The 26,738-nt window shown below is 43.2% G+C and overlaps 2 protein-coding genes across 2 annotated transcripts in view; both read left to right on the forward strand.

The window, feature by feature from the left end:
- The window catches only part of LOC129343868 (polycystic kidney disease protein 1-like 2), a 63,819-nt gene extending 58,618 nt beyond the window's left edge, over positions 1-5,201 (forward strand). Inside the window, exons 39-43 of the mRNA XM_055000250.1 lie at positions 1,380-1,540; positions 1,899-2,109; positions 2,889-2,990; positions 4,213-4,344; positions 5,076-5,201. Of these exons, the coding sequence (XP_054856225.1) occupies positions 1,380-1,540; positions 1,899-2,109; positions 2,889-2,990; positions 4,213-4,344; positions 5,076-5,201 (732 nt within the window). The remainder of the gene's footprint in view (positions 1-1,379; positions 1,541-1,898; positions 2,110-2,888; positions 2,991-4,212; positions 4,345-5,075) is intronic.
- A 3,022-nt stretch (positions 5,202-8,223) lies between these two features.
- Positions 8,224-24,754, forward strand: GCSH (glycine cleavage system protein H). The gene is made up of 5 exons (XM_055000476.1): positions 8,224-8,408; positions 14,784-14,863; positions 17,508-17,571; positions 20,777-20,908; positions 24,054-24,754. The coding sequence occupies exons 1-5, from the start codon at positions 8,264-8,266 to the stop codon at positions 24,149-24,151; spliced, it is 519 nt and encodes a 172-aa protein (XP_054856451.1). The 5' UTR covers positions 8,224-8,263; the 3' UTR covers positions 24,152-24,754.
- Positions 24,755-26,738: the final 1,984 nt, after the last annotated feature.

Raw genomic sequence — 26,738 nt, forward strand, 5'->3', positions numbered from 1 at the left:
TTTTTTTAAGTAATAGAATCCCAGTGTTCCAAACAATGGTAAGAGCTGAGCATTTTCTTTATAATGCATTTATATACTTCCTGTTAAAACATTCACAGCTATTTTCAATTTAAAATAGGAAGACAAATCAATAAACAGCTGAAGTGGTGTAAGGCCTCTGTGATCCCTTTAGGAACTAACCTCACGAGCTACCTGGTATGACCTGCTTTTCTTATTTGTTTACTTCATTCATACCCTCCTTTCTCCCCAATGGGGCTTACAACTTTCTCCCCTTTTCCACAGTTTATCCTCACAACAACCCTGTGAGGTAGGTTAGGATGAGTGTGTGACTGGCCCACGGCCACCCAGCAAGCTTCCGTGACAGAGGATTTGAAACTGGGTCTCCCAGATCTTAAGTCCCACACTCTAACCACTACACCATACTTGAGATCAGAAATAGCAGCCAATCAGAGTATCCATAGCTAAGCTGAGGATTGAACTGGCATCTTCCAGCTATTTGTTTAGTGCATTTTCATCCCACACAGCCTACAAGGAGCTCAGGGTATTGTAACTGGTTCTCCTTTCCTCCATTTTACCATCACAATAACCCTGTGAGGTAGGTTAGGGAAAGAGGGAATGACTGCCCATGGTCAGCTAGTAGGTTTTATGCCGATATGGGCTTTGAACCTGATTCTCTTCTTTCCTGCTCTGACACTCACCACACTGGTTCTCTTATGCTCTTAACCCCTATGCTACTGCATGAACACACAAAGAATGCATGAAGTTGCCTTATACTGAATCAGCACATTGGTGCAACAAGGTCGGTCATCATTACCACTCTGAGTGGCAGAAGCTGTTCAGGATCTCAGCCAGAGGTCTTTTGCATCTCTTACTATCTGATCCTTGTAACTGGGGATGCCAAGGATTGAATGTGGGTCCTTCTGCATGCAAACTAAATGCTCTTGCACTGAGCCACAGTCCATTGCACCCAGCTCCCTGTGCATGTATATGGTTTAGTGCTATCCTACACTAAGCTAAGACCTTCCAAATTCATTGAAGTCAATGAGTTTAGAAGGGTGTAATTGTGCTTTGGATTACACTGTTAAGGCATCAGAAAGTTTTCCTGTTGCTTGTCTCCATGCTCAATTTCTGCATGCTGAGCAGTTGTGAAAGGCACCGGAGCCCCCAGCAAATTGTTACCTATCACAGCATTTATCTGAACTACTCTTGGATTTGGAACTACCTCCAAATCGACATCTGTCCCAGCCCTTATCTGAATTATCAGAATGGAACTGCCTCCAGATGGTCACTGAACAAGATGCAGTGCTCTGATCTTGCCTTGTTCCCCTCTTTCTGTTAAACTTTGATGCCTGGGAACTGAACATGATGCGTGCCTGCAGGGAAAGCTCATGCGTGCTCTGAAATGGAACTACTTCCGCAGCAAGTGGAACCTTCTGGAACTGGCCATCATCTCAATCAGCTGGAGTGCGCTGTTGGTGTTTGCAAGACGCACCATCCTGGGCTTACGGGACATCAGCTACTACCAGGAGCATAAAGACGAGTAAGTGATGGCCTTCCTTGCATTTTCCAAACCATTTTTTAACAAAAAAAGTGGCATCGCTTGTAACAGTTAACATTTGCCCATGTTTAATCTATCTATCTATCTGTCTGTCTGTCTGTCTGTCTGTCTGTCTGTCTGTCTGTATTTTAAATCTTTGGATGTTTACAATTTGTAATTTTAAATTGTAAGAATTGTTAGATGTATTTTAAATTTGTATGTACATTGTGATCTGCCCTGAGCCTGCTGGCATGGGGAGGGCAGAATATAAATGAAATTAAATCAAAAGAAGTAGCCATGCAGCTAAGGACACTGTCGTCTCTTGGAAGGAGTGTTGATGGACTGGTACCTGTCCTCCCAGGTTTGCCAGTTTCAATGAGACGGCAACGGTTGATGCAGTTCTGGGCTACCTGATCGCCGTCTTGGTGCTTCTCTCCACCGTGAAGCTCTGGCACCTCCTGAGGCTGAACCCCAAATTGAACATGATCACCTCCACCCTGCGGAGAGCCTGGGGGGACATCTCGGGATTCGCTACTGTGATTATCATCATGTTCCTTGCCTACTCTGTAGCTGTGAGTAGCCTTCTCACCCGTATCATTTTATCTGTCATTTATGGTAAGAGTGTTTTTATTTCCTAGAGCTCTGACTGTAATGTGGGGAAGCTATTATGGATGGTCTCTGTCCAATTTTTGTTTTGTGCAAGCAGAAGTGTATGACTTATTTAAACTTGGAGAATAAAAGGCATTTGGAAGAAGCAAAGAACAGCTTTAAGTATACTTTTAAAAAAAGATTAAACAGTATGGTGATTTTTAGAACTATACCAGTGAGGGACCTGCAAGAGATCTCGTCTCCCCATTTCTTCTCTCCCTCTTGCTTTTCCTCTTTGCCTCCTCCTGGCAGTGCCTGCAGCCCTTTTCTTCTCTCCATCCTTCCTACTTTTTTCTATTTCTACCTTGGCAGCCTCTGTCCACCTCCACCTTTTTCTGTTCCCCTCCCACATCTTCAGCTTTACCTTCCCTTCCTCTCTTTACCTGACGGAGGGGCAAATTTCACAGCCAAGTCAGCATTTGATTCATTGACATGTATGCCTACCATTCAGATTGCTAAACCAGAAGGAAGTAGGCCCACCCCCTTGTTCAGGGACCACCTATGAGTTCTAGCTTTATATATGTAGCTAATCTGAACCACCACTGCGATCGCTGAAGCAGATAGGATGTATCACACCATTCTAAAACAAAATGTCCTTCTCTAACTGGCTTGAGAGCAGAAAAATATTAGAATGATCCTTCTTAAATTGACCTGGGTGAATTGTTAGAGAGTCTTCATTACTGTTTTTCCTTTGTTTGTTCAGACAAACTTGATATATGGCTGGAAGCTGAACTCGTACAAAACCCTCTTTGATTCAGCAGAGACAATGGTCAGCCTTCAGTTGGGAATCTTCAACTATGAAGAGGTACCACATTTTTATGCTTTCAGGGGCTTCCCTTAGACCCGGATAAAGCAAAAGCCAGAAGCGCTCCTGGTTTTGTTGTAATGTTCCAAATGGAGTCTGGCCCAGCTCCTGGATGGACAAGTTACAACACTCAGTTACAAAGAACACCTTTAGATCTCTCCTACTATCAAGAAGGTGCAAGCATGCCTTCTAATGATGCAAAATGACCCCAACCCAAGTCTTTATGTAGCTTGGTAGCTGAAGCTAAGCCGGGCAGCCTTTGATGGCTGGTGGCTACTCCAAGCCCCTGAAATTTGTGTCCCATCCTGGGTGGGAATTGAGGGAAACCATTTTGGACCCAGCCAGACACCTGATTTTTGCAGTTAGTTGGCTGGCAAGAAGCAATTTTAGGGTGTGCTGCTATTTGGGGGACATCAATGCTTTCAAGCTAGTACAGCCCATCTGAATACCAGCAGTCTCCCTCCTGTTCCTTGTATTGAGGCTATAAGTGAAGTTGCTTGATGGAAAAACATGGGGGGGGGAGAATAGCTCCCCCCCTTTTCCAAGTGCCTTGGCCCCACTCCATATCACCCTCCTTCATAGCTGCTTTTTGTAGCAAAGTTTTCTGTTGGGGGATCTAATCAGTTATCCCAATGGCATGTGTAGTCTAACTCCATGACAGCGAGCCTTACATTTCACATCATGAAATGTGATATCATCATGACAGCCAGCAAAGTGTAGTGCTAACAGTGTCGGCCTAGGATCTGGGAGACCCAGGTTCAAATTCCCAGTCTGGTAGGGAAGCTTGCTGGGTGACCTTGAGCCAGCCACATACTCTCAGACTAAACTACCTGTTGTGAGCATGAAACAGAGGAGGGGAGAATGTCATAAGCCACGTTGAGTCCCCATTGGAGAGAAAAGTGGTGTGTAAGTGAAGTAAATATATAATCATATTGCAGCTGACAGCAAACGGGGAAGTCTCTAGTTGACGTCTTGTAGCAGCTCTGAACTTTATTCCATTTTTCTCCCACTTTTGAGCAATTCCCTGGAACTTTCCGAGTGGCTTTAAGGAAACCACTATTCAACACCAGTATTAGTGAAGCAATTTATTTCGTATCCAGCCAGAGTGCATTCAGATCACAAAAATGTGTCTAGGAGGCAACGGCTACTTGCAGTTGTTAAACCGCTTCAGCAGCATTCTCTCCTCCCCAGAATATATAACACGATGCTTTATGTATTTCAGGTCCTGGATTACAATCCCATTTTGGGCTCCTTCTTAATTGGCTCATGCATTATTTTCATGACGTTTGTGGTGCTGAATCTATTTATTTCAGTGATCCTTGTTGCTTTCAGCGAGGAGCAGAAACATTACCAGGTTGGTTTATATAAGCGTTAAGCATACCCCAGGCTCTAAAATTCGACATGTGTATTAAGAGACTTCTCTAAATGTACAGTGCAATTGTAAGAACACTTTCCTGGGAGTAAGCCCCCCTGAATAGACCTGAAAAAGATTTCCAAATAGGCTTCTTTAGGATTGGTCTTTGAGGCGTTGCATCAACTTTCTCAATTCATTCCTTGTTCATGGTTTATAAACAACTAAGTCTGTAGTTACATACTTACCTGAGATTTGGCCCCATCTCTCATCCAGTTTGCTTCTCTCAGCCACCTTAGTCGCCTGAAGGTTTTTGACTCATTCCAGGTGCCCAGGCAAATTAGGTACAGGGCTAAAGCCTTATTGATGGATGGTTGTTTGGTTGTTTATGAAGGAGGTTCTGTAGCCTGGCTGGCATTGTGCTTCATTGCCAATATCAGACAGTCACATCTAGATTAAAAAACTAGCTCAGCCACAAAGTCCCTGGAGGACACTTCTTCCTAAGCATCAATTCCCCATCTGAAAAATGAGAAAAATACGTACTCACCTACAGAACAGGAATTATAATGACATCAGAAAACAGTGTTACCAGTCTTTAAACTATAGAGCATAGGCATAATTTTAATCAGGGTTTAGGGAAACACCCTTTCCCTGTCTGTGTCTTTGCTAATTCCACCCCACAACAAACTATCATTATGAAGACGCTATCATGAAATACCTTTCTTTTGTTAAAGGCATCAGATGAGGAAGAAATTGTTGACCTGATGCTGATGAAAATCTGTAGCTTTCTTGGAATTAAATGCAAAACTGATCCTAAACCTGCCTGCGACAAGCTCCCAGAAGAACCCGCAAGCAACTAACAACTGCCTTCATTTAACACTTTTGCTTTGCGTTTTCAATTGCAGCTGCCTTTTTGATATTGTGGTTCCTGTGTCTGTAAAATGCTAGAGCAGAAAACAGAACTATATTCACGAACTGAGGCTTCCGTCTGCTCTTTAATGATTGCCTTTAGGATTGTGGCCTTAATTCTGTATTGATGGATTCAAGAATGAGTATTAAGAAGAGCTGCCTATATAACTCCAATTTGCAATCAGTTTCCAGGAAGAAATGCTAGATTTTATTTAGATAAGCTTTTAGCTGATAGGGACCAAGAAATCACCTTAAATGTGGCAAAATTCGCTGTGCAGGCTATACAGATCTGGAAGTATTTTGCAGGGGAAAATATTTAATTATTTAATTAATTATAAAGTCTTAAATATTTAAGAATTTGGACCCTGGAAACTTGGTATTTATTAGATGGATAGATTTTTAATAGTACGATTTACTTTGACTGTATGTTTTAATCAGATTGTATGTTGTTACCTGTCTGATCTTTGACCCTATTAAACATAGATTGAGTACTAAACAGAATCATAAAAATGCTGCCAGCTTGAAGGTGTCACTGCTGTATTCTGTTATTATTCCACAGTGTAAAATAAATAAGTATCTTCTGGCTTGAGTGTTGAAAGCAAATGATAACATCACAATTAGTTCAGAATGTAATTACTCTTGTAAAACACTTTATTTGGAAGTGTTGCATATTGCAGATAAGCTTAGATAGTATAATGTGTTAGGCAAATGAATTTTACGCCTTAATATCAATAAATGTGATTGTTAAATGCTACAGTGTAGAAATAGTATAATAGTGTGATACTGCATACAAATAGCGTTATTTGCATTTTTAAAAATCTTGTATTAGAAGAGGCACATTAAAATGAAAATACAAAGATAATTTTCCAGAGCTGTATGGCCTAAAAGGTTTCTGTTGCTGGCCTAACAAACCTCTGATGGCTGTTTTGTGATTTTTTGTTTTTGTTTTGAAGGGAGAGATAAGCTTTGGGAGGGGGGGTTGGATTGAAGAAGTGGTGTGGGGACCACACAAACCTTTCCCATACCCTCTGCATCTCCATTCCAAATTACTCATCCAAGCTGGGTTCAAGTGGTCAGCTCAAGGTTGACTCAGCCTTCCATCCTTCTGAGGTCAGTAAAATGAGTACCCAGTTTCCTGGGGGTAAAGTGTAAATAACTGGGGAAGGCAATGGCAAACCACCCCGTAACAAAAAGTCTGCCAAGAAAACATCGTGATGCAATGTCCCCCCATGGGTCAGTAATGACTTGGTGCTTGCACAGGGGCCTTTTTTTTTTTTTAAGACAAGGGGGTAGACTTGTCAATTGGCAAGTTCAAATGTGACAAAATGCTGTTAGGTATGAAATTAGTACCAGAGTCTAGATGCCTCACTCTGGGGGATTATTTGTCACCGAAGGATTGTATATCTTTAACAATGAAGAAGGAACTTTGGCATAGGAGAACAATCCCTTTTACTCAAAAAGCTCAATGCTTGCTGCAAGAGCAAAGTTAGCCAAAGGCCTCAAAATTCATCTCAGGCACTTGCTTAACTCAGAGCCCTTGTTGCTAACACTAAAGGAGGGGGGTGGCTCTTTTGAACTCTTCCCCACATAAAAGTCCCTACAAACAGAAAATGAACCTGTTTGGGTGGAAGGTTTTAGCATACTCATTGCTGTGCTAATTTTCCACTAGCAGTGATTGTTTTCCTACACAGGAGCATTAAGACGTGTCCCTCTCCATGCTATCAACTCAGGAGTTTATAACATTCCTGTGGAGCCTTCAAAAGGAAGGTAAGAAGCACTCCGTCACACCTAGGCACAGCCCCCTCCCTGCCCTTGAGGGTGTGGAGGAAGGAGCCCAGGCATCTACTTGCCATGGAACTTTTGTTTGTATTTAGTGCCATTTGTATTTGTTTTTAATTCCTGTGAGCCAATGTTATTTGGAAAACAGGAGATTGTTGGTGTGTGTCTCTACACACACAAACGTGTACATATCACACAGGATAGATCAGCTGTGCCAGGACCTATCGCTACACAAAACATATCCATTTATTATAGCACATTTCAATGCGACTTTTCCTCCAAGCAGCTCCAGGGAGCAAATACAGTTCTCCCATCCTGCACTGTATGCTCACAATAAACCTGTGAGGCAGGTGGGGCTGAGAATGTGACTGGCCCAAAGTTATCCTGCAATACGGTAGCCAACTCCTGGTTGGGCCTTGAGATCTCCTAGAATTACAGTCGATCCCTAGAGTGATCATTCCTCTGGAGAAAGTGGCTGCTTTGAAGGGTGGAAAAGCCCTGGCACATAAGCAAGACTTGCAGCTCTGCCGGAAGATCTCCAAGGTGGGAGCTCCCTCACCTCCTCAGGCATCCCAGTCGACAAAGCATGATGGCCATGATGGAAAAGGCCCTGGGCTTTGGTCGATGCCAGACTGGCCCCACTAAGTGATGGGACAGCCAACAAATCGGTGCCTAAGGATTGTAGTAGGTGCGCTGGGGTGTATGGAAGTCTTTCAAATATGTGAGGCTTAGGTTGCCAACCTCCAGATGGAGCCTGGAGATCTCCCAGAATTAAAAGTGATGTTCAGCCAACAGAGATCAGTTCCCCTGTAGGAAACGGCTGCTTCGGAGGGTGGCCTCCATGGCATTACACCCCACTCCCCCAAGCCTCCAGGACTTTCCCTACCCAGAGTTGGCAACGCTACTTTAGCATTACACCACGCTGGCTCTTCTGGGCTGGCGACTTCCAGAGCAATCCGCAGCGGAGTTAGCCCGTTACCCGGAGCAGCCCTGTTGAGGACTGCACTGGCAGGGCCCTCTGCGCAGGCTGACTTCCCGCTTCCCTCCCGGACCCTGCCAAGGCGGCCAGGCCGCCCGCGAGGGGCCCCTGCGCCCTGCCCGCCTTCCCTCCCCCCGCTGCCTGGCCGGGCGAAGCGGGCTTGGCCTCCCCGCCTGGGCCCGCCTCCTCCTCGTCCGCCTCCTCCCTCCCGCCTTCCCTCGGCGGGCCGCTTCTTCTCTCCGGAGCGGCCCGGCGATGGCAGTGGCGGCGGCTGCGGCGTGGCGAGCGCTCCAGCGGGTCGGCCTCAGTAGGCCGCCGAGCGCCTTCCTCGCTCGGCCTGGCTGCGGGGCGGCCCTGCCGAGGAGGCGGCTCGGCACCAGCCCCGCGTTGCTGCTTGCCGGTGAGTGGCGGCGGAGCCTGGCCCGGGGCGAGGGCGGGGGCGGGGAGGGCGCGAACCGGGGGGCCGCTCTCTTGCGCGAGCCTCCGCGCAAGAGCCTCAGGAGCGGAACGCCGCTGCTACCTCCCGGCTAACTCCCATTTATAGGGGGGTAACCCGGCGTGGATCCTAGGCGTGCTTACTCAGAAGTAAGCTCCGCTGTCTCTGGGAAATGTGCATGGCGGTGGAAGGCATGCACCGCGCTTTTGCGCATGCAAATGTTCTTAGGAGTAAGCGCAGAGCAGTTTTGTGTTTGCTTACTCTGGAGTAAACCCCGCTTGGAAAAACGTGCTTCGGAATGGAGCCGTGCAGCGCAGTTTTGTCGGTGCTACTCGGGGCTAGAGCGATTGAGGCATCAGCTTTGCCAGTCATCACCTCTCTCTGATGGGATCTTTTGTTCTTGGTCTGGATGCGATTGCTGTGGGCTTGTTCCATAATAATCCGTATTGAACCGCTTAGTATTTTGCACACAGTGTGTAAAAAACATTTCCTTACCTGCCACACCAAGTCTCCCTTTCTTCACTCTCTTTTCTTGATAGATACCTAGCCATGTATTTATTTATTTCATTTATGCTCTGTCTTTGTCCCCAAAGGAGCTTATATCTCTCTTCTCTCCTCAGTTTTAGCCTCACAACAATCCTGTGAGGTAGGTCAGGCTGAGTGTGCCACTGGCCCAAGGTCACTCAGCCAGCTTCCACGATGGCGAGCGTTCACACTTGGGTCTCGCAGATCCTAGTCCAGCTCTTTAACCACTACAACACACCACTTATGCCATATTAAAATTATTAGTATTTAAGGCCACACAGGATTCTCTGTTTCAGTGGGGGTTTGCTGAGCTGGATTGTGCCTAAAGGGATATGTGCACTGCTGGTGGGACCTGTTGAGATGAGATTGTCCATGAAAAAATGGGAAATAAAGGTATATGGTAAGTTATAGGCTGGGAGTTCAAGGGGAGTGCGGGGCGGGGAGGGTACATGGAGTACAATTCAGGACGGAGCATTTGAGATTGTGAAAAAAGTCATGCAGCAGATTGGAGTAATGTGCTAGGAGAGACTTGGGATTTCTGCTTTCGTTAAAAAGTTCCTGGTCTACCAGTTTGTTTTAAATTTACGAAGCAAGAGGAAGGGTTTTTAATGTGTGTGTGTGAATGAGCAGTGTAAGTATGATTGCAGGGCCCCCCAGTGTTTCTGATCCTGTGGGCACCTTTGTAACTCTCACACAGGGCACTGTGCGCAACTACAAAATGGCTGCCACAAGAGTGGAGCCAAGCACAAAATGTCGAGGAGTAAGGTTGTGCATAACTCTGTTATGAACTTTTCAGCATTTCAGGCCGACGCTGAGTTAACAGGTTGCCTTTTAAAATGAACATATTGTTTAAAAATATTTCAAAAATCTGCGCAGCCAATGAGATCCTCAATTGCAATCAGAAGCCTGCTGAACCTTGTCCCACCCACTTTCTAAGAACATTTGGCAAGTGCGAGGAAACGTGTCAGCAGGCGCAATAGTGCTCATGGACACCATGTTGGGGACCCAGTGTGAATGCGTAAAGTCATTGAGATAATTAATGTCAGATTTGGAAAGGAGCAAGCTTTGGTGGTGGATGTTAGGGAGCCTGTCTTACCAATTGTGGATAAAGTACAGAGTACTCTGGGCACTGAAACAGTGTGGTAGAGGTTTCTCTTCTGCAGGAGAGAAGTATGTGTGAAAGGTGCCTTTGACAGTTGGACTTCATTTGCCTTGCTTCACTGTATAGACCAGCGATGAAAACTTTCTTGTATGTTACTTCTGCACAACACTTAATGGTTATTTATTATATTTTATTATTTATGTCATTTATAGTCCGCCTTTCTCACTGAGACTCAAGGTGGGTTACACAGTGTGAGATTAGTATAGGCAATATCAAGGACATTTCTATAAAACAATGCCTTAGGCTTAATAAATACAAGTTTACAAAGATACATTAGGAAGAATCCAATACAGAGTTGAAGAAATGCTGAAACAGAGCATACGCAATTCTAGGACTGACATAAGACAACATGAACCACAGGTAGCTCATAGGAACACATTTAAAAAACATACTTAAAAATATGTTGGCCTGCCAGTTTCAAGTCTGCAGAAATAGTATTTGATTGTGTTTGATTATATTAATTCAGACTAAAGGTGGGAGGTTTGTATATTTGAATGCTGCCCTATGTAAAGACACTCTGAATATTGTGCTTAAATTTTCTACATTGGAAATCAGACAGTCAAGGGAGGAGCTGGTATTATTTTGTATGTTCATATCTGCAGTGTGCATCTTTCCATGTTCATCAGATGAACACAGCCTCTTGGTGGAGCGCAATGAGAAGTTCTTTCTCCAAGGCCATAGCCCGTTGATCTATGGTTCAAAGAGATGCTTCAGTAATGGGATAGGGACTGAAGACAACTACTGTGAACTGTCTGTTACTATTGTTTATGATGCCATTCCAAATTGCTTACGTTTTGTTTCAGCTCTGGGTCAGATTTCTGCTTGTTTTTCAGATTTCTGTAGTTGATATCCTATTGTATTGTTTATTGAATTTCTCAACTCTTTATCATATTAAGTTACACCGTGTAATCTGCCTAGAGTCTCAGTGAGAAAGGTGGACTATAAAAACAAACAAATAGATAAAAAATATACCGAGATACCTTGGACATGCAATGTTGGCAGGCCTGGATTGAAATGCCAGAGTTCTCTTCATTTCTAAGTGGAATCCTAACAATCTTTGTCACCCTTTGCCTCCCCATCCATGCTGCCTAGACCTATTTGGGGCAACAGAATCCCTTGAGCCAGCCCTGATTGTTGAGTAAGATAGGCTAAGGGAAAATGAATGGTCCAAGGTCATCCAGTCAACTTCCTGACTGAATGGGGATTCGAACCCAGGTTACCACTATCCGGTACTCAAGCTGCTGTGTAGTCCTTTAATCCCTATGGGTTTGCTTTGCCAAAGTTGGAGAGGTGATGGATTAGGACCTTTTCAGACTCCTGTATCCTTACAAGTATGTCTGTGAGCTCAGTGTATTTGCCCGATGAGATGAAGCATTACCTCCACCTCTGATCAAACAAGGGAAGCTTCAGAGGAAATCATCAGATTCTATTTTTTACTGTCCTTTCTGGAGAACTGTGCAGAACTGTGCAACTTGTAGCCTTAAGATCTATATTAGTAGCATTGAGAATACTTAACAGGATTTATGGTGATGTCCAGTGCACACATCTGGAAATCGTGAAGGCCTGGATGAAAAAATAAATAAATTGAAGCTTGATCCAGAAAAGGGGGTGGGTGGGACTAAGGCTTATCTGGGAGTAGAGGTTCTCTTCAAGTTGGATAGGGTTATACTCCCCCTGATTGTGTGTATAGTTTGAGGGTGTTTACATGCCTTGGTAACATCCATATTTGACTGTCGTAAGATACTGTATATTGAGGTCCCCTTGAATGAGGTTTGGAAACTTCAGTTGGTTCAGAATGCAGCATCTACGTTTTATATTCAGTGGTCATATTAACAGTATCTAACAATGGTTTCCAGTCTGTTTCTGGCCTCAGTGTAATGAATGTAGGTTTGCCAACTTCAAGCTGGGGCATGAAGTTTTCCTGGAATTATAAGTGGATCACTAGACTGGAAAATGGCAGCTTTGGAGAGCCAGCTCGATGATAATCCCTGCTGAGCTCTCTCCCCTTCCCAAATCTTCCCTTTCCAGGCACAGCCCTGAAATCTCCGGTAATTTCCCAAACTGGTATTGGCAACCCTCATACATGGTGCTGATTTTGACTAAAGCCCTGAATGGTTTAGGCCATCACCTCCATCTTTATCAACCAACCTGAGATTGGCCCTGGGGGCTATCTTTCTGGAATCAGCCTTAGCAGAGATTTGGCTGGTAGGACACCGTGGGAGGGTCTTTAGTTGTTGCCCTCCAGCTGTGGAACTTCCTCCATTAACTGCTGAGAACTGCTGTTTCCCTAAAGGTCGTCTGAATGGAGCTGAAGACTCACCAGAGGGCCTTTGAACTGGATATAATAAGTAATGGCACAGCAGTGGAGGAGTAGAAATTCACCATTGGTATCACTGGAAAATGTTTGAGATGTGATAACTTTAGGCAGTTTCACTGAATTTTGCTCAGTGTGTTGTAAACCACCAAAGAGGTTCCTTCTATTCAAAAGGCAATCCATAAATATGCCAGTCTATCCAGGGATGAACAGGCATGTGTGAACGAGCCCCTAAGCCACTTGCAGCACTCGCTCAGTCCAATTTCTTGTTGCAAACTGCTCTCAACAGCTAAAAGAATGAGCCTAAATGGTGGCAGGTGTTCAATTCATGGAAACATTTCTTAACTGCATTTTATCTCTGCAGAGATAGCTAAACACACATTTTCCTCTAAGATGAAGGTCAGCATTTGGGGCTGATCCAGGTGGGGTTACTTATTTATGTTTTTGCTGATGCCTTGATGGAGGATTGATTTAGAGTGTTACTGGCTTGCAGAGGATTCTTCTCTGTCTGACACTAGTTTTCTGTCTGCCAAAACCTCCTTTACTGGAGTCTCTCTTTATGATGTGGCTCCTCTCTTATTTCAGCTTCCCCTATGCAAGCACCAAGTCATTACTGACCCATGGGGGGACGTCGCATCATGACGTTTTCTTGGCAGACATTTTACGGGGTGGTTTGCCATTGCCTTCCCCATATTACATGTGGCTTAATCCTAAATATATTATGGAGGAAGCAAGTGCGAATAAAATAGCTCTACTTCTGTCATGTTCTACTCCAAACTTGCCAACTTCCATGAGGCTATAATATTATATGCTTGAACTTAGGGCCTATAATACATTTCTTGTACCAGTAGGTGACAGTTCTATATTACTCCCTCTTTGTCAGCCAACATACTTAGCATCATCAATGTATCTAATTCTACACATGGCTAAACCTGTGGATACTTACATCCAGAGACTGGAGCCATAAGTAGACAAGACAGATCTTTCTAAAACTTCAAAAATGCCCTAGGTTTGCAGGAAAACCCAAAATCTTTTTTTTTTAAAGTAGGGTAATCCCCCCCATAATAGTAGCTGTACCTGTATAGCCTTAAGAAGCGAACGCTGTTATTGGCCTTTGATAGACAACCACAACAGTATTGCCAGCCTTCAAGCCTTGGTTTCTGTCAGTAAAGGGCAGGCTGTTTTGGCCTTTGTAGGAGAGTTTTGAGGGGGGGATTATCAGGGCCAGGTTCAGCAGCAACCACCGGGCAACTTTCCATCACCCATCTTGCATAACTTGACACTGGCTGCTTGCTACTGTTTGACAGCAGCCACCCCACAAAGGCTAGTGTGCTGTAGTGGTAAAAGTTTCAGACTAGGACCTGGGAGACCCAGGTTTAAATTGCCACTTTGCCATGGCACCTCGCTGGGTGATGTTGGGCCAATCACACATTCTCAGCCTAGCTTAGCTCATAGGTTTGTTGTGAGGATAAAATGGAGGAGAGGAGAATGGTGTAAACTACTTTGGGTCCTCATTGTGGAGAAAGACGGGGTACAAATTAGGTATATAAAATAAAGCTGAAGATAGGATGCAGAAAAAGGCAGATGGGTGAGTGGGAAGGAGGGAAAGAACCAGAGAAAGGTGAACACAAGTCTCAAAGGCTAATCCAACCATATTGACTAGTGTAGCTATTTCTTTAAACAAAAATTGAGTATGTTCATTGCGGCATAGTTTGATCTGGGGAATAGCAAATTCTGTTTTTTCACAGTGTATTTCCCTGTCTCTAGAGACAAGCAACGTACTTGGTGGTTTAGTCTTTATTTTTCTGAAACCATGTTAGGCAGATACTGTTTCGAAGAGTGCATAGTCAAGATAATTTTCACTTGAATTAGTTAACATGTCTAAAAACTCTGCTGTCATAGGCATGGTTTAGCCATAATGGCAAACTATGGTTTTCTGGTACATGAATGATTCTGAGGGATTCTTGGACTTGAAAGTTGTTCTTTCTTTCTCCAGTTGCCCCCCACCATCTCTAACAACCTAATTGGAAATTTCTGCTTTCACAGAAAATCTCTTGAAAATAATTGGAAACGACAAGGCTGTGAATGTGACCTAGATGGGGCAAAGTGTATTGAAATTGCTTGGATTAGGGATGTAAGCACTTTGGCATGTGTATTATGCAGGAATTAGGCCACACTAAGATTCCTCACCCACCCACTCACCCGCCTCGTTGGAGGACTCAACATAAGGGGTGTTTTTATAAGCAGTTTGTGCCAACAGTTTTAAGGTAGAACCTTGAAGTAAAAATTAATGCTTAAAGAGACATTGAAACATCTTTTCTTTTCTGCTTTGCTATAGCCCGTAGATTCACCGATAAGCATGAATGGATAGCCGTTGAAAATTGTATTGGGACAGTAGGAATCAGCAATTTTGCACAGGTACTGTTTTTCCTTTGCTTTACACTGTTCTGCAAAATGTACATCAGTCAACCTGCTGTTGGCCTTGATCTCTGGATCCTTTATTGTTGTAATTGCCTAGCCTGTGTACAAAGTCAGATTGTGGACTTGGAACTCGGTGTCTGTTGGGAACATGATTTGCTGGTGCCTGAAATCCTCATTAGTTTGGCATCTATAGACTATGATTCAGTGAGAAATTTGGCCCCATTCAAGCTTGCTTGCTTTAATTTTGGGAGCTACTTTTCAGCATAAGAATTTATATGGACAAATGTTTCCCTGTTTTCAGTGTTGGCAGAATCCTGGGTTCCTGCTTAACATCTGTACTGAAATATTTAATGCAAGTATGCATTTGCAAGGAAAAAACCCAGTCCTACATTGTGCTAGCCCTTAAAAACGTAATCTGTTGATTACACTTGTACCTCATATTTCCATCACAGGACTTAGGGCAGCACAATTGTTCTTCTAACCCCCTTTTTATCTTCACAGATTAGGCTAAGAGTGAGTGCAAGGCTGCCCGGTGAGCTTTGCGTTTGAGTAGATATTTGAACACAGGTCTAGTCACTAGGATATTTGAACATCACTCTAGTCGCTAGGAAGCATTAACTCTTGTGGCCCAGCAAGCTGGATGCAGCCTGCTCAGCTTTGCTTTGCTTCCTGTTGCATGTGTAGCTTCAGCAGAAACAGGAGATGGATTGAGAGTCCTAATACGATGCTATCCATGGCTTGGTGAGCTATGTGTTCTGCATACCTGCCCTCTTCATCCTTGATTCCCCTCCCCAGCACTGGGCCAGAAATTGTGCAAATGAGGATTCTGTTGCCTATGGCATGCTTCAGCTGCTCTTCCACCTGCAACCGCCCCCCTCCCCAAACACTACAGACAGTTTTTAAAAATTACCTCCCTTCTGATCAGTAATTGCATCATGTGAGACAGAACCATCATTGTGATGTTTAGACCTCTGCCTCTTGATTGAGTCAAAACCATTGTGATGTTTAATGATCATTGATGGGTCCCCAATGTAGTGTCCATAGGCATCACAGTGCCAGCCAATACCTTTCCTGCCGCCTGCCAAGTGTTTTTAGAAACTGGGTGCGACCATGTGGGGCTTTTGCCCATTAAGGCTTCTGATTGGAGATTTAATCTTTTTTTAAATGTTGCTTTGGCAGCAGCTGCCACCCTGGCACAAGGATTTTCACTGTGTGACTGAAGGTAACCTGCAGCAGACATTTTTGGGCTGGCTCTGCCTATCACACTGTTAGAATTCCAAAGGTGCGTGCAGGTACAAAAAGGTTGGGGACCCTTGGTAAAGTTTAATATTCTGTATCCTAGATAAATGGCTTTGGTTACAACCAATGATCACAATGAATGAATTCTATTTTCTGGAAAGGTTTCTCCCTGCAGACCCAAAAGTGAAACTTCCTGGGCTTTTTAAAAGCATCTTCTACTTCAATAAGGTGGAGGAAAGCCAAGGCTGGCCCTTCATTTTCAGGAAGAGATGCTTTGGGAAGAAGCGAGTGGGTACCAGGAAACATATTAGCAGGCACCATGGCAAAGAACACTGCATTTATTCTACAGTTTGGTTCTCCTTCTGAGAAGTTGGGCAGTTCTGAGGCTTGCTTTTGGGTATAAGTTAAATATCTTCTTAAAGAAAAGCAGTCCTTGTAAGCTTCTTGGATTGGCAGAGAAGTGGAGTGGCTGCAGCTCAGTGGTAGAGCATCTCTTTGGCATACAGAAGGTCCCATCTTCAATCCCCAGCACCTCTAGTTGAAAGGAGCAGGTTGTAGGTGATGTAAAAGACTTCCACCTGAGAGCCAAGGAACAAGAGATGGATTACAGGAGGAGGAGCACATGAAGGGAGTCACAATGTTAGCTGGGAAGCTGAGTTTTAAAAGAGATTGGAAGGCTTTATTAATTTCCTCTCTCTACAGAGCCAGAGAGATTGCTACTCAGAGGGTTTGTTAATTTCCTCTTCACTTCCTAAAGGCTCTATCAGTTTCACCTCCCCTTCTAAGAGGCAAAGAGGAAACAAACCCTCTGAGCAGCTATCTCCCTGGCTCTGTAGAGAGGGGAAATTGACAAAGCCTTCTGATCTCTTTTAAAACTCGGCTTCCTGGCTAACATTGCAACTCTCTTCACGTGCTCCTCCTTGTGTAATCTTGGAGTTTAGCTCTGAGACCCCTTGCCAGTCTGAGTAGACAGTTATAGCCAGTGGTCTGATTCAGTATAAAGCAGCTTCACGGGATTTCTTAATTCTTTTATAGTCAGCCCTTTGTCAGCACAAAATTGCAGTTCTTGCAATGGTGGGTTTCTCATTGGGAGGAGCAAAAGTTTTGGGGGAATTTTGAATGGGTTAAACTGTCCTCCAGTGGGTCCCTCCTTTTTAAAAATGGGTAAAAGAATCTGGTATGTCACTCATATATCAAAGGTTTCTTGGAAGCAGGCAGCAAGATAAATTGTTCAGCCTCTAATTATTTGAGAAGGTTATTGGGAATTGAAAGGGCTATAACACCAGCCAGTTCAGAGACATTGTGTTCTTTGCTCCTTGTTTAGTCTCCTGTGGTGCAAGCTAAGCTTTGATAGCTTTTTTAATTTACTTGATAATGATTCCTGTGGTTTTTTTTTTTAAAGGAAGCGTTAGGCGATGTTGTCTATTGTAGTCTTCCAGAAATTGGAATGAAATTGAACAAACAGGGTAAGCATTTTTTGTAGTTCCTTTTTTCTTTCTAACACACCAAAGCATTACCAGAAAACCCTGAATGTCAAATCCAATGTTACTTGCACAGAGTCCCAAGAGCTCTGTTAGGTGCTTTTAAGGCCTTGAGCATGCTTACTGAAATTTAAATTTCCCCTTTTCATGCTAGAGGTGTGCACACACACACCTGCTTGCCGTGCCATACATTGCTTTTGAAATAACTTTTCAGTTTGAAAAGTGCTTTGTCATGGAGTGCAGGCTGCTGCTTGAGAAACCAAGCCCAGAGCTTCCCTGAGCATATGGAACAGTAAAAGCTTCAGTGCAAAACATGGTAAGATTAATGGGCCCTATCTTGTATGCCACTAATTTTATTGTTAGCTTGATTTGCATTGCAAATAACACTGGCTTTGTTCATTGCTCTGAATGAGGTTCTAATCCGTCTAGAAGAAAAGAATATAAGTGCAATTGTTGTTATTGTTATATAGAGGTTTTTGTTTGTTTCTTTTAAAAACTCTATTTTATAGCCAAGTGGTCCTGATCTGTGGATACTTGCATCCAGAGACTGGAACCATGATTGGACAAGACTGTTCTTCCTACAGATGCCTCCCACAAGTCCTTGCAGGTCCCCCACTCATTGCTTACTGTTTGCAAAACAGAGATAGAAAAATGCTCCAGGTTTGCAGAAAAATCTGAAGCCTAGAAAAATACATTGGGGATTTAAAAAAACAAAATGATATAAGGAGTGCCTGTAACTTAATCAGATGCCCTCAGTGGCTGTGCCTAGGCAACCATAACAGTTTAGCCAGCATTCCAGGCTTGGTTTCTGTCAGGAAAAGACAGGAGGAGTGGGCAGGGCCCTTTCTTGGCTGTTTTGACCTTTGATGAAGGACTCATTGGGGCCAGGCCTGGAAGCAGCCACCAGATGACTTGATACCACATAACTTGCGTGACTCATCCAGGTCTGGCAGCTTGCCACTTCAACAGTGGCACTTTCCTTCCACACACACCCCCCCCAAGCCAGTGTAGTGTAGTGGTTAGGGTTTCAGAGTAGGATCTGGGAGATCCAGGTTCGACTCACCACTCTGCTGTGGAAGCTCACTGGAAGGGTTTGATCTAGTCACACACTCTCAGCCTAAACTACCTCATAGGGTTGTAGTGAGGATAAAATGGAGGAGAGGAAAACTCTGTAAGCTGCTTTGGGTCCCCATTGTGGAGAAAGGCAATATATAAATGAAGTAAATTAGTAAATACGGATGAATATGGGGGGGACAGATAAAAGGTAAGTTGTTTATTTTTATTTATTTATTTATTTATTCAATTTATATACCGCCCATCCCAGGGGCTCTGGGCGGTGAACAGTTAAAATTGATAAAAACAAAACTAAAATCAATATACAAATAATAAAACAAATTAACAAGGTGCAGTGGTGGGGAGAACCTTCCCCACCCCAAAGGTGGGAGGCCGACATGGCACCGCCCCCTTCAATCACCAAACGCCTGGCGGAACAGCTCTGTCTTACAGGCCTGGCGGAACGATAATATGTCCCGCTGGGCCCGGGTTTCCATTGACAGAGCGTTCCACCAGGCTGGGGCCAGGACTGAAAAGGCCCTGGCCCTGGTTGAAGCGAGGCGGGCTTCCTTAGGGCCGGGGACCACAAGTAAATATTTATTCGCTGATCGGAGCGATCTCCGGGGAACGTACAGGGAGAGGCGGTCCCGAAGATATGCCGGTCCCAACCCACTCAGGGCTTTAAAGGTAAGAACCAACACTTTGAACCTGATTCGGAATTCAACCGGAAGCCAGTGCAGCTGGCGCAGGACAGGTGTGATGTGTGACTGGTAAGGTATACCAGTCAGGACCCGTGCCGCCGCATTCTGGACCAGTTGTAGTTTCCGGATCAGGCCCAGGGGTAGCCCAGCGTAGAGTGAGTTACAGTAATCTAGCCTGGAGGTGACCGTTGCATGGATCACTGTAGCCAGGTCCTGGGGCGTCAGGTAGGGGGCAAGTTGCCTGATCTGACGAAGATGGAAAAATGCAGACTTGGCAACCGCCGTGACCTGGGCCTCCATCGATAGGGAGGCATCCAGGAGCACACCCAGACTCTTTACCACTGGCAAAGTTGCCAGTGGTGTCCCATCCAGGGCAGGGAGCTGGATCCCAACATCTGGCAGCCCCCGTCCCAGCTGCAGGACCTCCGTCTTCACTGGGTTCAATTTCAGCCAGCTTTAGTGGGTTTGAAGGAGTAAAGGACTTAGGGAAAGGTGAGTTTATGGATGCTGGCAGGGGGAGTGAGAGAGGAAATAGTGTGGGGAAGGAAATATGGGGAGAAGTGAAGTACCCCCCACAAGTCTGGCACCATGCAACTGGGCCATAGGGGTGAGGCTACTGGGAGGGTGGAAAGGTGAAGAAGGGGGGGGAGATAAAGATTGATGGGAAGGAGAGAAGGAAGCAGGGAAAGGGCGAGAGGCTATGCAGTCAGGGGAAGGGAAAGGATATAGGAGGGAAATAAGATGCCTCCCACAAGTCCTTGCAGGTCCCCCACTCATTGCTTACTGTTTGCAAAACAGAGATAGAAAACTTCAAACTTGTGATGATCAGTAGTCTCAGAATATATAACATTTTGGGTATGTTGAACTAATCACACTGTTATTTGGGTTTGGGCATCATGTTTTTCTATACTATTGGCCAACAAGTAGACAGAAAAGTAGCTTTTCTTTTGAGTAGAATTAGGGTGGGTTTTTTTGATGGCACAGTTCAAGGTGCTGGAAACAGTGGATTCTTTGGGAGCTGCATGACCTTTCTGAAGGCTGGTTAATATTGCATCTTTCTTTAGATTCTAGTTGGCAATGTATGTTTTGAGAATATTTTACTCCACTGGCCTACCCTCATAAGTTCCCCAATGCGGTTTATGATTAAATGTTTAAATTAGTTGATCGTTGTAAGAATAAAGCAGCATAACGAAGAGAGAAAAACAATAGCATAATCAGCAATCCAAGATACTGTTAACCAAAAGTTCAAAACCTGCTGAAAGTCATGAGCTACCAACAAATAAAAAAGTACCATTTAGGCTTTCAAGGTCAAGCACTTTGAACTGAACTCTAAAACAAAAAGAAATTGCACTCCAGTCTCTGTATTGCCATTCGAAATGCCTATTGTATATGGTTCTCGATCAAATGGTTTTCCTCTCCCCAATTCTGCGTTTCAGATGAGTTTGGCGCTTTGGAAAGCGTGAAGGCTGCTAGTGAACTTTATTCTCCGCTCACAGGAGAAGTGACAGAAATTAACACCGCTCTTGCGGATAATCCTGGGCTCGTCAACAAATCTTGTTATCAAGATGGTAAGAAACTTTATTTCTCAGAATATTTCTGTCATTGATGATAACGGTGGAAGTAAGTCATCTATATTGTGTTGCACTTGTGATGGTGAAGCTTCTGACACTGATTGGGTGAGCTAGTGTAGTAGCTTGGAACATGCAGTGACTGAGAGAACTAAGAAGTATGTCGAGGACATTGTGAGTGTCAGTAGCAAGGAAGGGGCTGTGGCTTTGCATGCAGAAGGTCCCAGGTTCAGTCCCTGACATCTTCAGTTAAAAAGGACCAGGCAGTAGGTGATGTGAAAGACCCCTACCTTAGACCTTTGAATGACAATGACAGTCTGATTAGACAATACTGATCTTGATGGACCGAAGGGCAAGCAGCTTCATGAGTGTTTATGTGTGATACTAAATCTCTGTACTGATATACATACTGTACCTTAACTGTTGGTCAAAGTCTTCAAGGAGATGGCTGAGGACTCGGGTAACATCAGTCATATGGATACCACTGTTTTGCAGCTTCACCCCATGATTCTGCTCCAATGCCTAACCCAGTCTTGAGAGTGGGGTCAGTTCGGTCCTTTCTGCATTGGAGTAGTAACTAGGTGGGGAAGGACCCATGTGACTGGCCTCACCTCATGGGACTTTAAATATTACAGCTGTGTCCTGAAATGAAAGCACTGGAAAAATACTGCTGTATTAGTGCTTTCACACATAAAGGGCACATAGCAAAAGGTCCTGAGAGGTAGGGATATGCAGGCTGTGTACATATCATGACAACTGAGTGTGTAGTGCATCCACATTTGCCCTTTCTGGACAACTTAGAAACTGAATTGCATTGGGGGGCAACTGGTTCTTCTTTTTCGAACACCCTGTTGTGGCAATCTCAATGTCATTGCCCCAGCCCACTCCACCCCCTGTAGTTCTTGTTTAAGTACCAAATAAAACCTAACCTGAAAATATGCTAGGCATCTGAAAGAAATGCTATAAAAATGACAACGTGCTTTAACTATGTTTTAAATGTATTTTTTGTTTGTTTCTGTTTTATATTGTAAGCTGCCTTGAGCTTCTCAAGGTGGAAATGTGGCTAATAGATGTCTTAAATGTATGCATGTTTGTATGTTATTTGTGTATCTTCTGGAAGCTGAGGAAAACTTGGAAGGGAACTTCAAATCTCCTCATCCAGTAAACCTCAGACTTTGTTAGACAGTCTACCTGTAAGACAGAGGTGTAGCTTGTGATGTTGGTTTGTATTCAGACTGGGCACTTCCTGTGCACAATCAGTCCATCAGCGTCTTCACTAGCCCTAGTTATAAAATCCTTGCTGTTTCTGGGTTTTTTCTCTTTAGCCAATGTAGCATTACTATTAAGAGTTTTGCTTGCCAACACAATTGTGAGCTGATACAGGTTCTATGTAAGAGTTCATGCCATAATCCAAGCAGTATATATACTAACTGGTTTCATAATAGATCCAAGAACGGTTGATAATGAACAACAGTGCTTAACGTACAAGGAGATAACGCGAATAGAACTTTCTAAAATAAGAATAAGGACGCAACAAGAGTTGTCTCCAAATTATGACTGGTTTCAATATAGACAAGTTAGAGATCTTTATTACTCGGACTGTGTGAAGGGAGGGATAAGAATGGAGAACTCAGATTTAGAGAAAGCAATTCTACAAGAAGAAAAAAAGGAAATCTCTAAGATATACAAAGTACTGTTAAAATGGTATACGGAAGATGAAGTAGTTAAAGTGCAAATGGTGAAGTGGGCTAAAAATTTTAATAAAGAAATAACAATGGAGGCGTGGGAATATTTGTGGAAAAATACATTGAAGATTACGACATGCACCAGTATCAAAGAGAATCTCTACAAAATGATTTATCGTTGGTATCTGACACCAAAGAAAATTGCGCTAGGGAACTTGAATACATCTAATAAATGCTGGAAATGTAAAAAGCATGAGGGATCTCTGTATCACATGTGGTGGACTTGTGAGGTAGCTAGGCAGTACTGGGGGGAAATAATAAGAGTAATGAGTGAGATTTTACAATTTCAAGTTAATAAGAACCCAGAACTCCTGCTACTGAACTTGGGAATGGAAGATATTCCAGCACAACACAGGACATTGTTATTTTACATGACAGCAGCAGCTAGCTAGACTCTTATATGCGCAGAAATGGAAAGTACAAGAAGTGCCAACTACTGAGGACTGGATTTACAAATTGCTGTACATGGCGGAGATGGATAAAATGACAAGAAAATTGAGAGACCTTGACCCGGGACAGTTTAACACGGACTGGGAGAGGCTGAAACGATATTTGGTGAAAAAATGGGAGGTGGGAGGACTGTGGCAGTTTGATAATTACTGAAATATAACAAAAGGAGAGGGGAGTGACTATACCGGGGGGAGAGAGTAAAGTGAAAAAATTCTAAGCAATTATTTTATTCGATTAGTATGAATAGTTGGGTATCAATAGTGTTACTATCATAAGGATTATAAGGATAGAATTTAATTAATTTTTTTATGTCAGCAGATAACTGTACAATGGAGAATAAATATACATTAGCATACATAATATAGGTCTAATTGATAGACTTTTGCTGAATGTGTACATGAATTGTTTGTTGGATAGTTTTATAATGGAGAAATTAGTTAATCAAAAAGGACAAGACATGTAAAAGAAAGTAAAGAGTATTATATAGAGTATAAGTCAAATTGATTGATTTATAATAAATGTATGCAATGTTTATAGAAGTATTTGAAGTTATGCATAAAGAGGGACAAATTGTTTGCCCCATTTTGAAGTACTTAGAAAGAGTAAGATAGAGTACAGAATACCAAAATGATTATTATTATTATTATTGAAAAAGATAAGTTAAGATTGTCATATTTTTACCCATTTGGGAAGAAAATAGAGATAGCACTATGTTACTATAGATAAGCTTAGAAGAGTTTGAAAGTATATTATAATAAGTACAATAAGTTTGAAATGAGTAGAGGGAGAATAGACAAGGGGTTGGAAAACTGTTGGAAGTCAACAAAAGGGGGGGGAAAGGGAGGGGGTTAGAATTGGAAAATTTAAGGGAATGACTGTAATAAATTCTATATGTGTCTAATCCAATAAAAAAATTTTTATATATACTAACTGGTTTCTCTGGCCTGCAGGTTGGCTTATCAAGATGACTGTGGACAACCCTTCAGAACTTGATGAACTAATGAGTGAAGAAGCATATGAGAAATACATAAAATCAATGGAGGATTGACCTGAGTGTTAAAATAAACCAATACAAGCCACATCAGTTTAGATTGTCCTCAATTAGCAGTGTACAGAAGGTCCGGCTGTGAGCAGCATGTGGAGGAGATTCTCAAGGAAAATGTGCTGCCTCTGAATCAAGTTCATGCTGATTTTTGAACTGTTCAGAAGTGACTGCAAATCAGAACAGTTGCACCTTTTTTGCACACCTACTAGTCAGTGTGGTTTATGTTTCTGTATTTTTAGCGTAATAAGCATAATTATATGATATCAAAGTTTGAAATTCATAATTGCATCTGGAGTAGAATAACCTTTGTTCCTAAAATAAACCCAAACTTTGATAAAGTAGAATTGTAACATGCAACAGCCTTAATTCAGAACTGTTTCTTCTTGGCTCTGCAGTTACCGCTTCTCCACCCTCCGCCTCCATACATCAGTCTCTTTTCAACCAGTTATTGTCATAGGAAAGCTTTGCAAAGGTGCCAGATGTTTAGAGCAGAATCAGCTTTTGTTTTCTGTTGAAACTATTGAGATGCGGCCATTTTTCTGCAGATAAGGCATAGTGCCTTGCCGTGAAACAGATAACAGAAGTTAATAAAAAATCCTGACTTTGCCAGTCGTGTTTGCTGTTCCTGTTTTATGCTCCCCAACAGCCTCTCTATGGGATTAATATTTGAAGGATGAATGTTTCGTACTGTTTTGGAATGTGCAGGGGCAGCCTTCAGTTGAAATAAGTTGAAGTGTTGTAATGCATTTCACCATCTGTATTGTGTTCTGAGCATTCCCTTTACTGTCCAGTGTACTAAATTGGGCTGCAAGCTGGAAGGGAAACCGAAAAGTGATTTGTTATACTCTTAAGCCATGATGAGCTAACTGTCCAAAAGTCTTTACTGTCCTGTATAAGCTAGCTTTTAGTAACTACCATGAAGGCCTAGATGAGATGCTCTGGGATTGTTACCTGACCGTACAAGTAATCTAAGCAAATGTATGGGATGGCAGTTGTTTAAGTAGCACAACTAAAGCTCTGTGTGTGAGAGTGAGAGCAAGACTGCGTGGTGTGTATATGGCTTCCTGTGACAGATTCTGGGGCATACCTCTTGGATTGCTTGGGCAGCAAAACTATTTTGGGCCAGCCTTGAATAAAAAGTAGATATATGGATGTCCCATCCTGTTGACTACAGTGACTTACATTGTGTAATCCACAATGTAATCTCAGTGAGAAAGGCAGACTATATAGCATAAGATAAATAATACATCGATAATCTTTTGATAGGTACAGGGCAAAAAAAAAGGTGAACTACAGCCGGTATCCTACAATCTATTTTGCATTCTTTTCCTTGGCAAATTGGCTCCAAATAGGAAAATATGAGTTTCCTTTATAATTCCAGTAATGGAAAGGCAGTCCGGAGTAGGTTAGCTCCTGTGCTCTTGCGTTAGAAACCAAGAGTGAAAATTTTCTGCTAGCATGAGTGGCCTTGGCTCTAATTTGAGTCACAGTTTCAACTTTTTGGAGCCTGTGTAAATGTTAACTTTCCCCTAAAGGCAATCTCATGATCAGAGATCAGTGCACAGAGGGGAAAAAACAGACTGGAAATAGGTTGATAAGCCCCCTCATGTGCCAAGGAAATCCCCAAGGAACCCTGCAGGTGTCAATGGACCAAAATCTTCCCATATCAAACCACTGGATAGGGCTAACTGCCCTTTCCATCACTAGAACAAAAGGGAAAGTCATAGTAAGTCTAGATTTCCTTCCTTGGCCAATGAGGAAAGACAGTCTGGGATGGGGTGTCCGAAATAATCTGTTTCTAAGAGAGCCAGAAGAGGTCTGGCTTTGCTTCTTCTGCCAATCATGTGCTTGGAGGGCTCACTGGAGCCCGTTCATAGGAAAGGATGCTGTGACAGAGACCTCCAGTCAATTTCCAAGGCTCAGGATGATTGCTCCTGCTACTGACTTCAAGTGGAACATTTTCTGTGGATGTAGTGAACAGTAGCAACAGTAAGACTTGAATCCAAGATTGTGGGGTGGGGTGGTGGTGGGGAGAATCCTGCTTATTCCAGTAGGAGATCTCACTTTTTATCTGGCTTTCACGTGCTTCCCTGCCAGTGCTTGCAACCATCTTCTCAATCTAACTGAAGAAATTTATATATGGTGGCTTCTCCCACCATTCAAATGGGGATGGTATTACCCCCTGTCGCCTATTGCTATTAGTAGTAATAATAATAAATTTATTGTCTATAGCCATAGGCCATCACAAACTTTCCAAACCATACATCACATCAGCTAAAAACAGTTCCTATTAGGTTATTTGGTCCCTGATGTTGGGACCATGTCTCGCTGGGCTCAGTAGCCCTTCGCTGGCTAGAAGCTCTCCTGACACTGTGGGTCCTTTGGTTCTGTCAGCCAAACCAATTCAGCAGATACTTTGTAGCTAAAAACTCTGTGTCTAGCCACCAAGTGCAGGAAACCTGGGTCAGAATGTTTTCCTCACTAGATGAGAAAGTGGAGGCATGCTAATAAAGATATGCTATTTATAATTGGCTATTTATGTTCAGTTGAAAGAGCCTCACATTTTCTGCTATCACTATTTCTTTTCTAC

The sequence above is a fragment of the Eublepharis macularius genome, chromosome 16, assembly GCF_028583425.1.
Source record: "Eublepharis macularius isolate TG4126 chromosome 16, MPM_Emac_v1.0, whole genome shotgun sequence".
Taxonomy (NCBI): domain Eukaryota; kingdom Metazoa; phylum Chordata; class Lepidosauria; order Squamata; family Eublepharidae; genus Eublepharis; species Eublepharis macularius.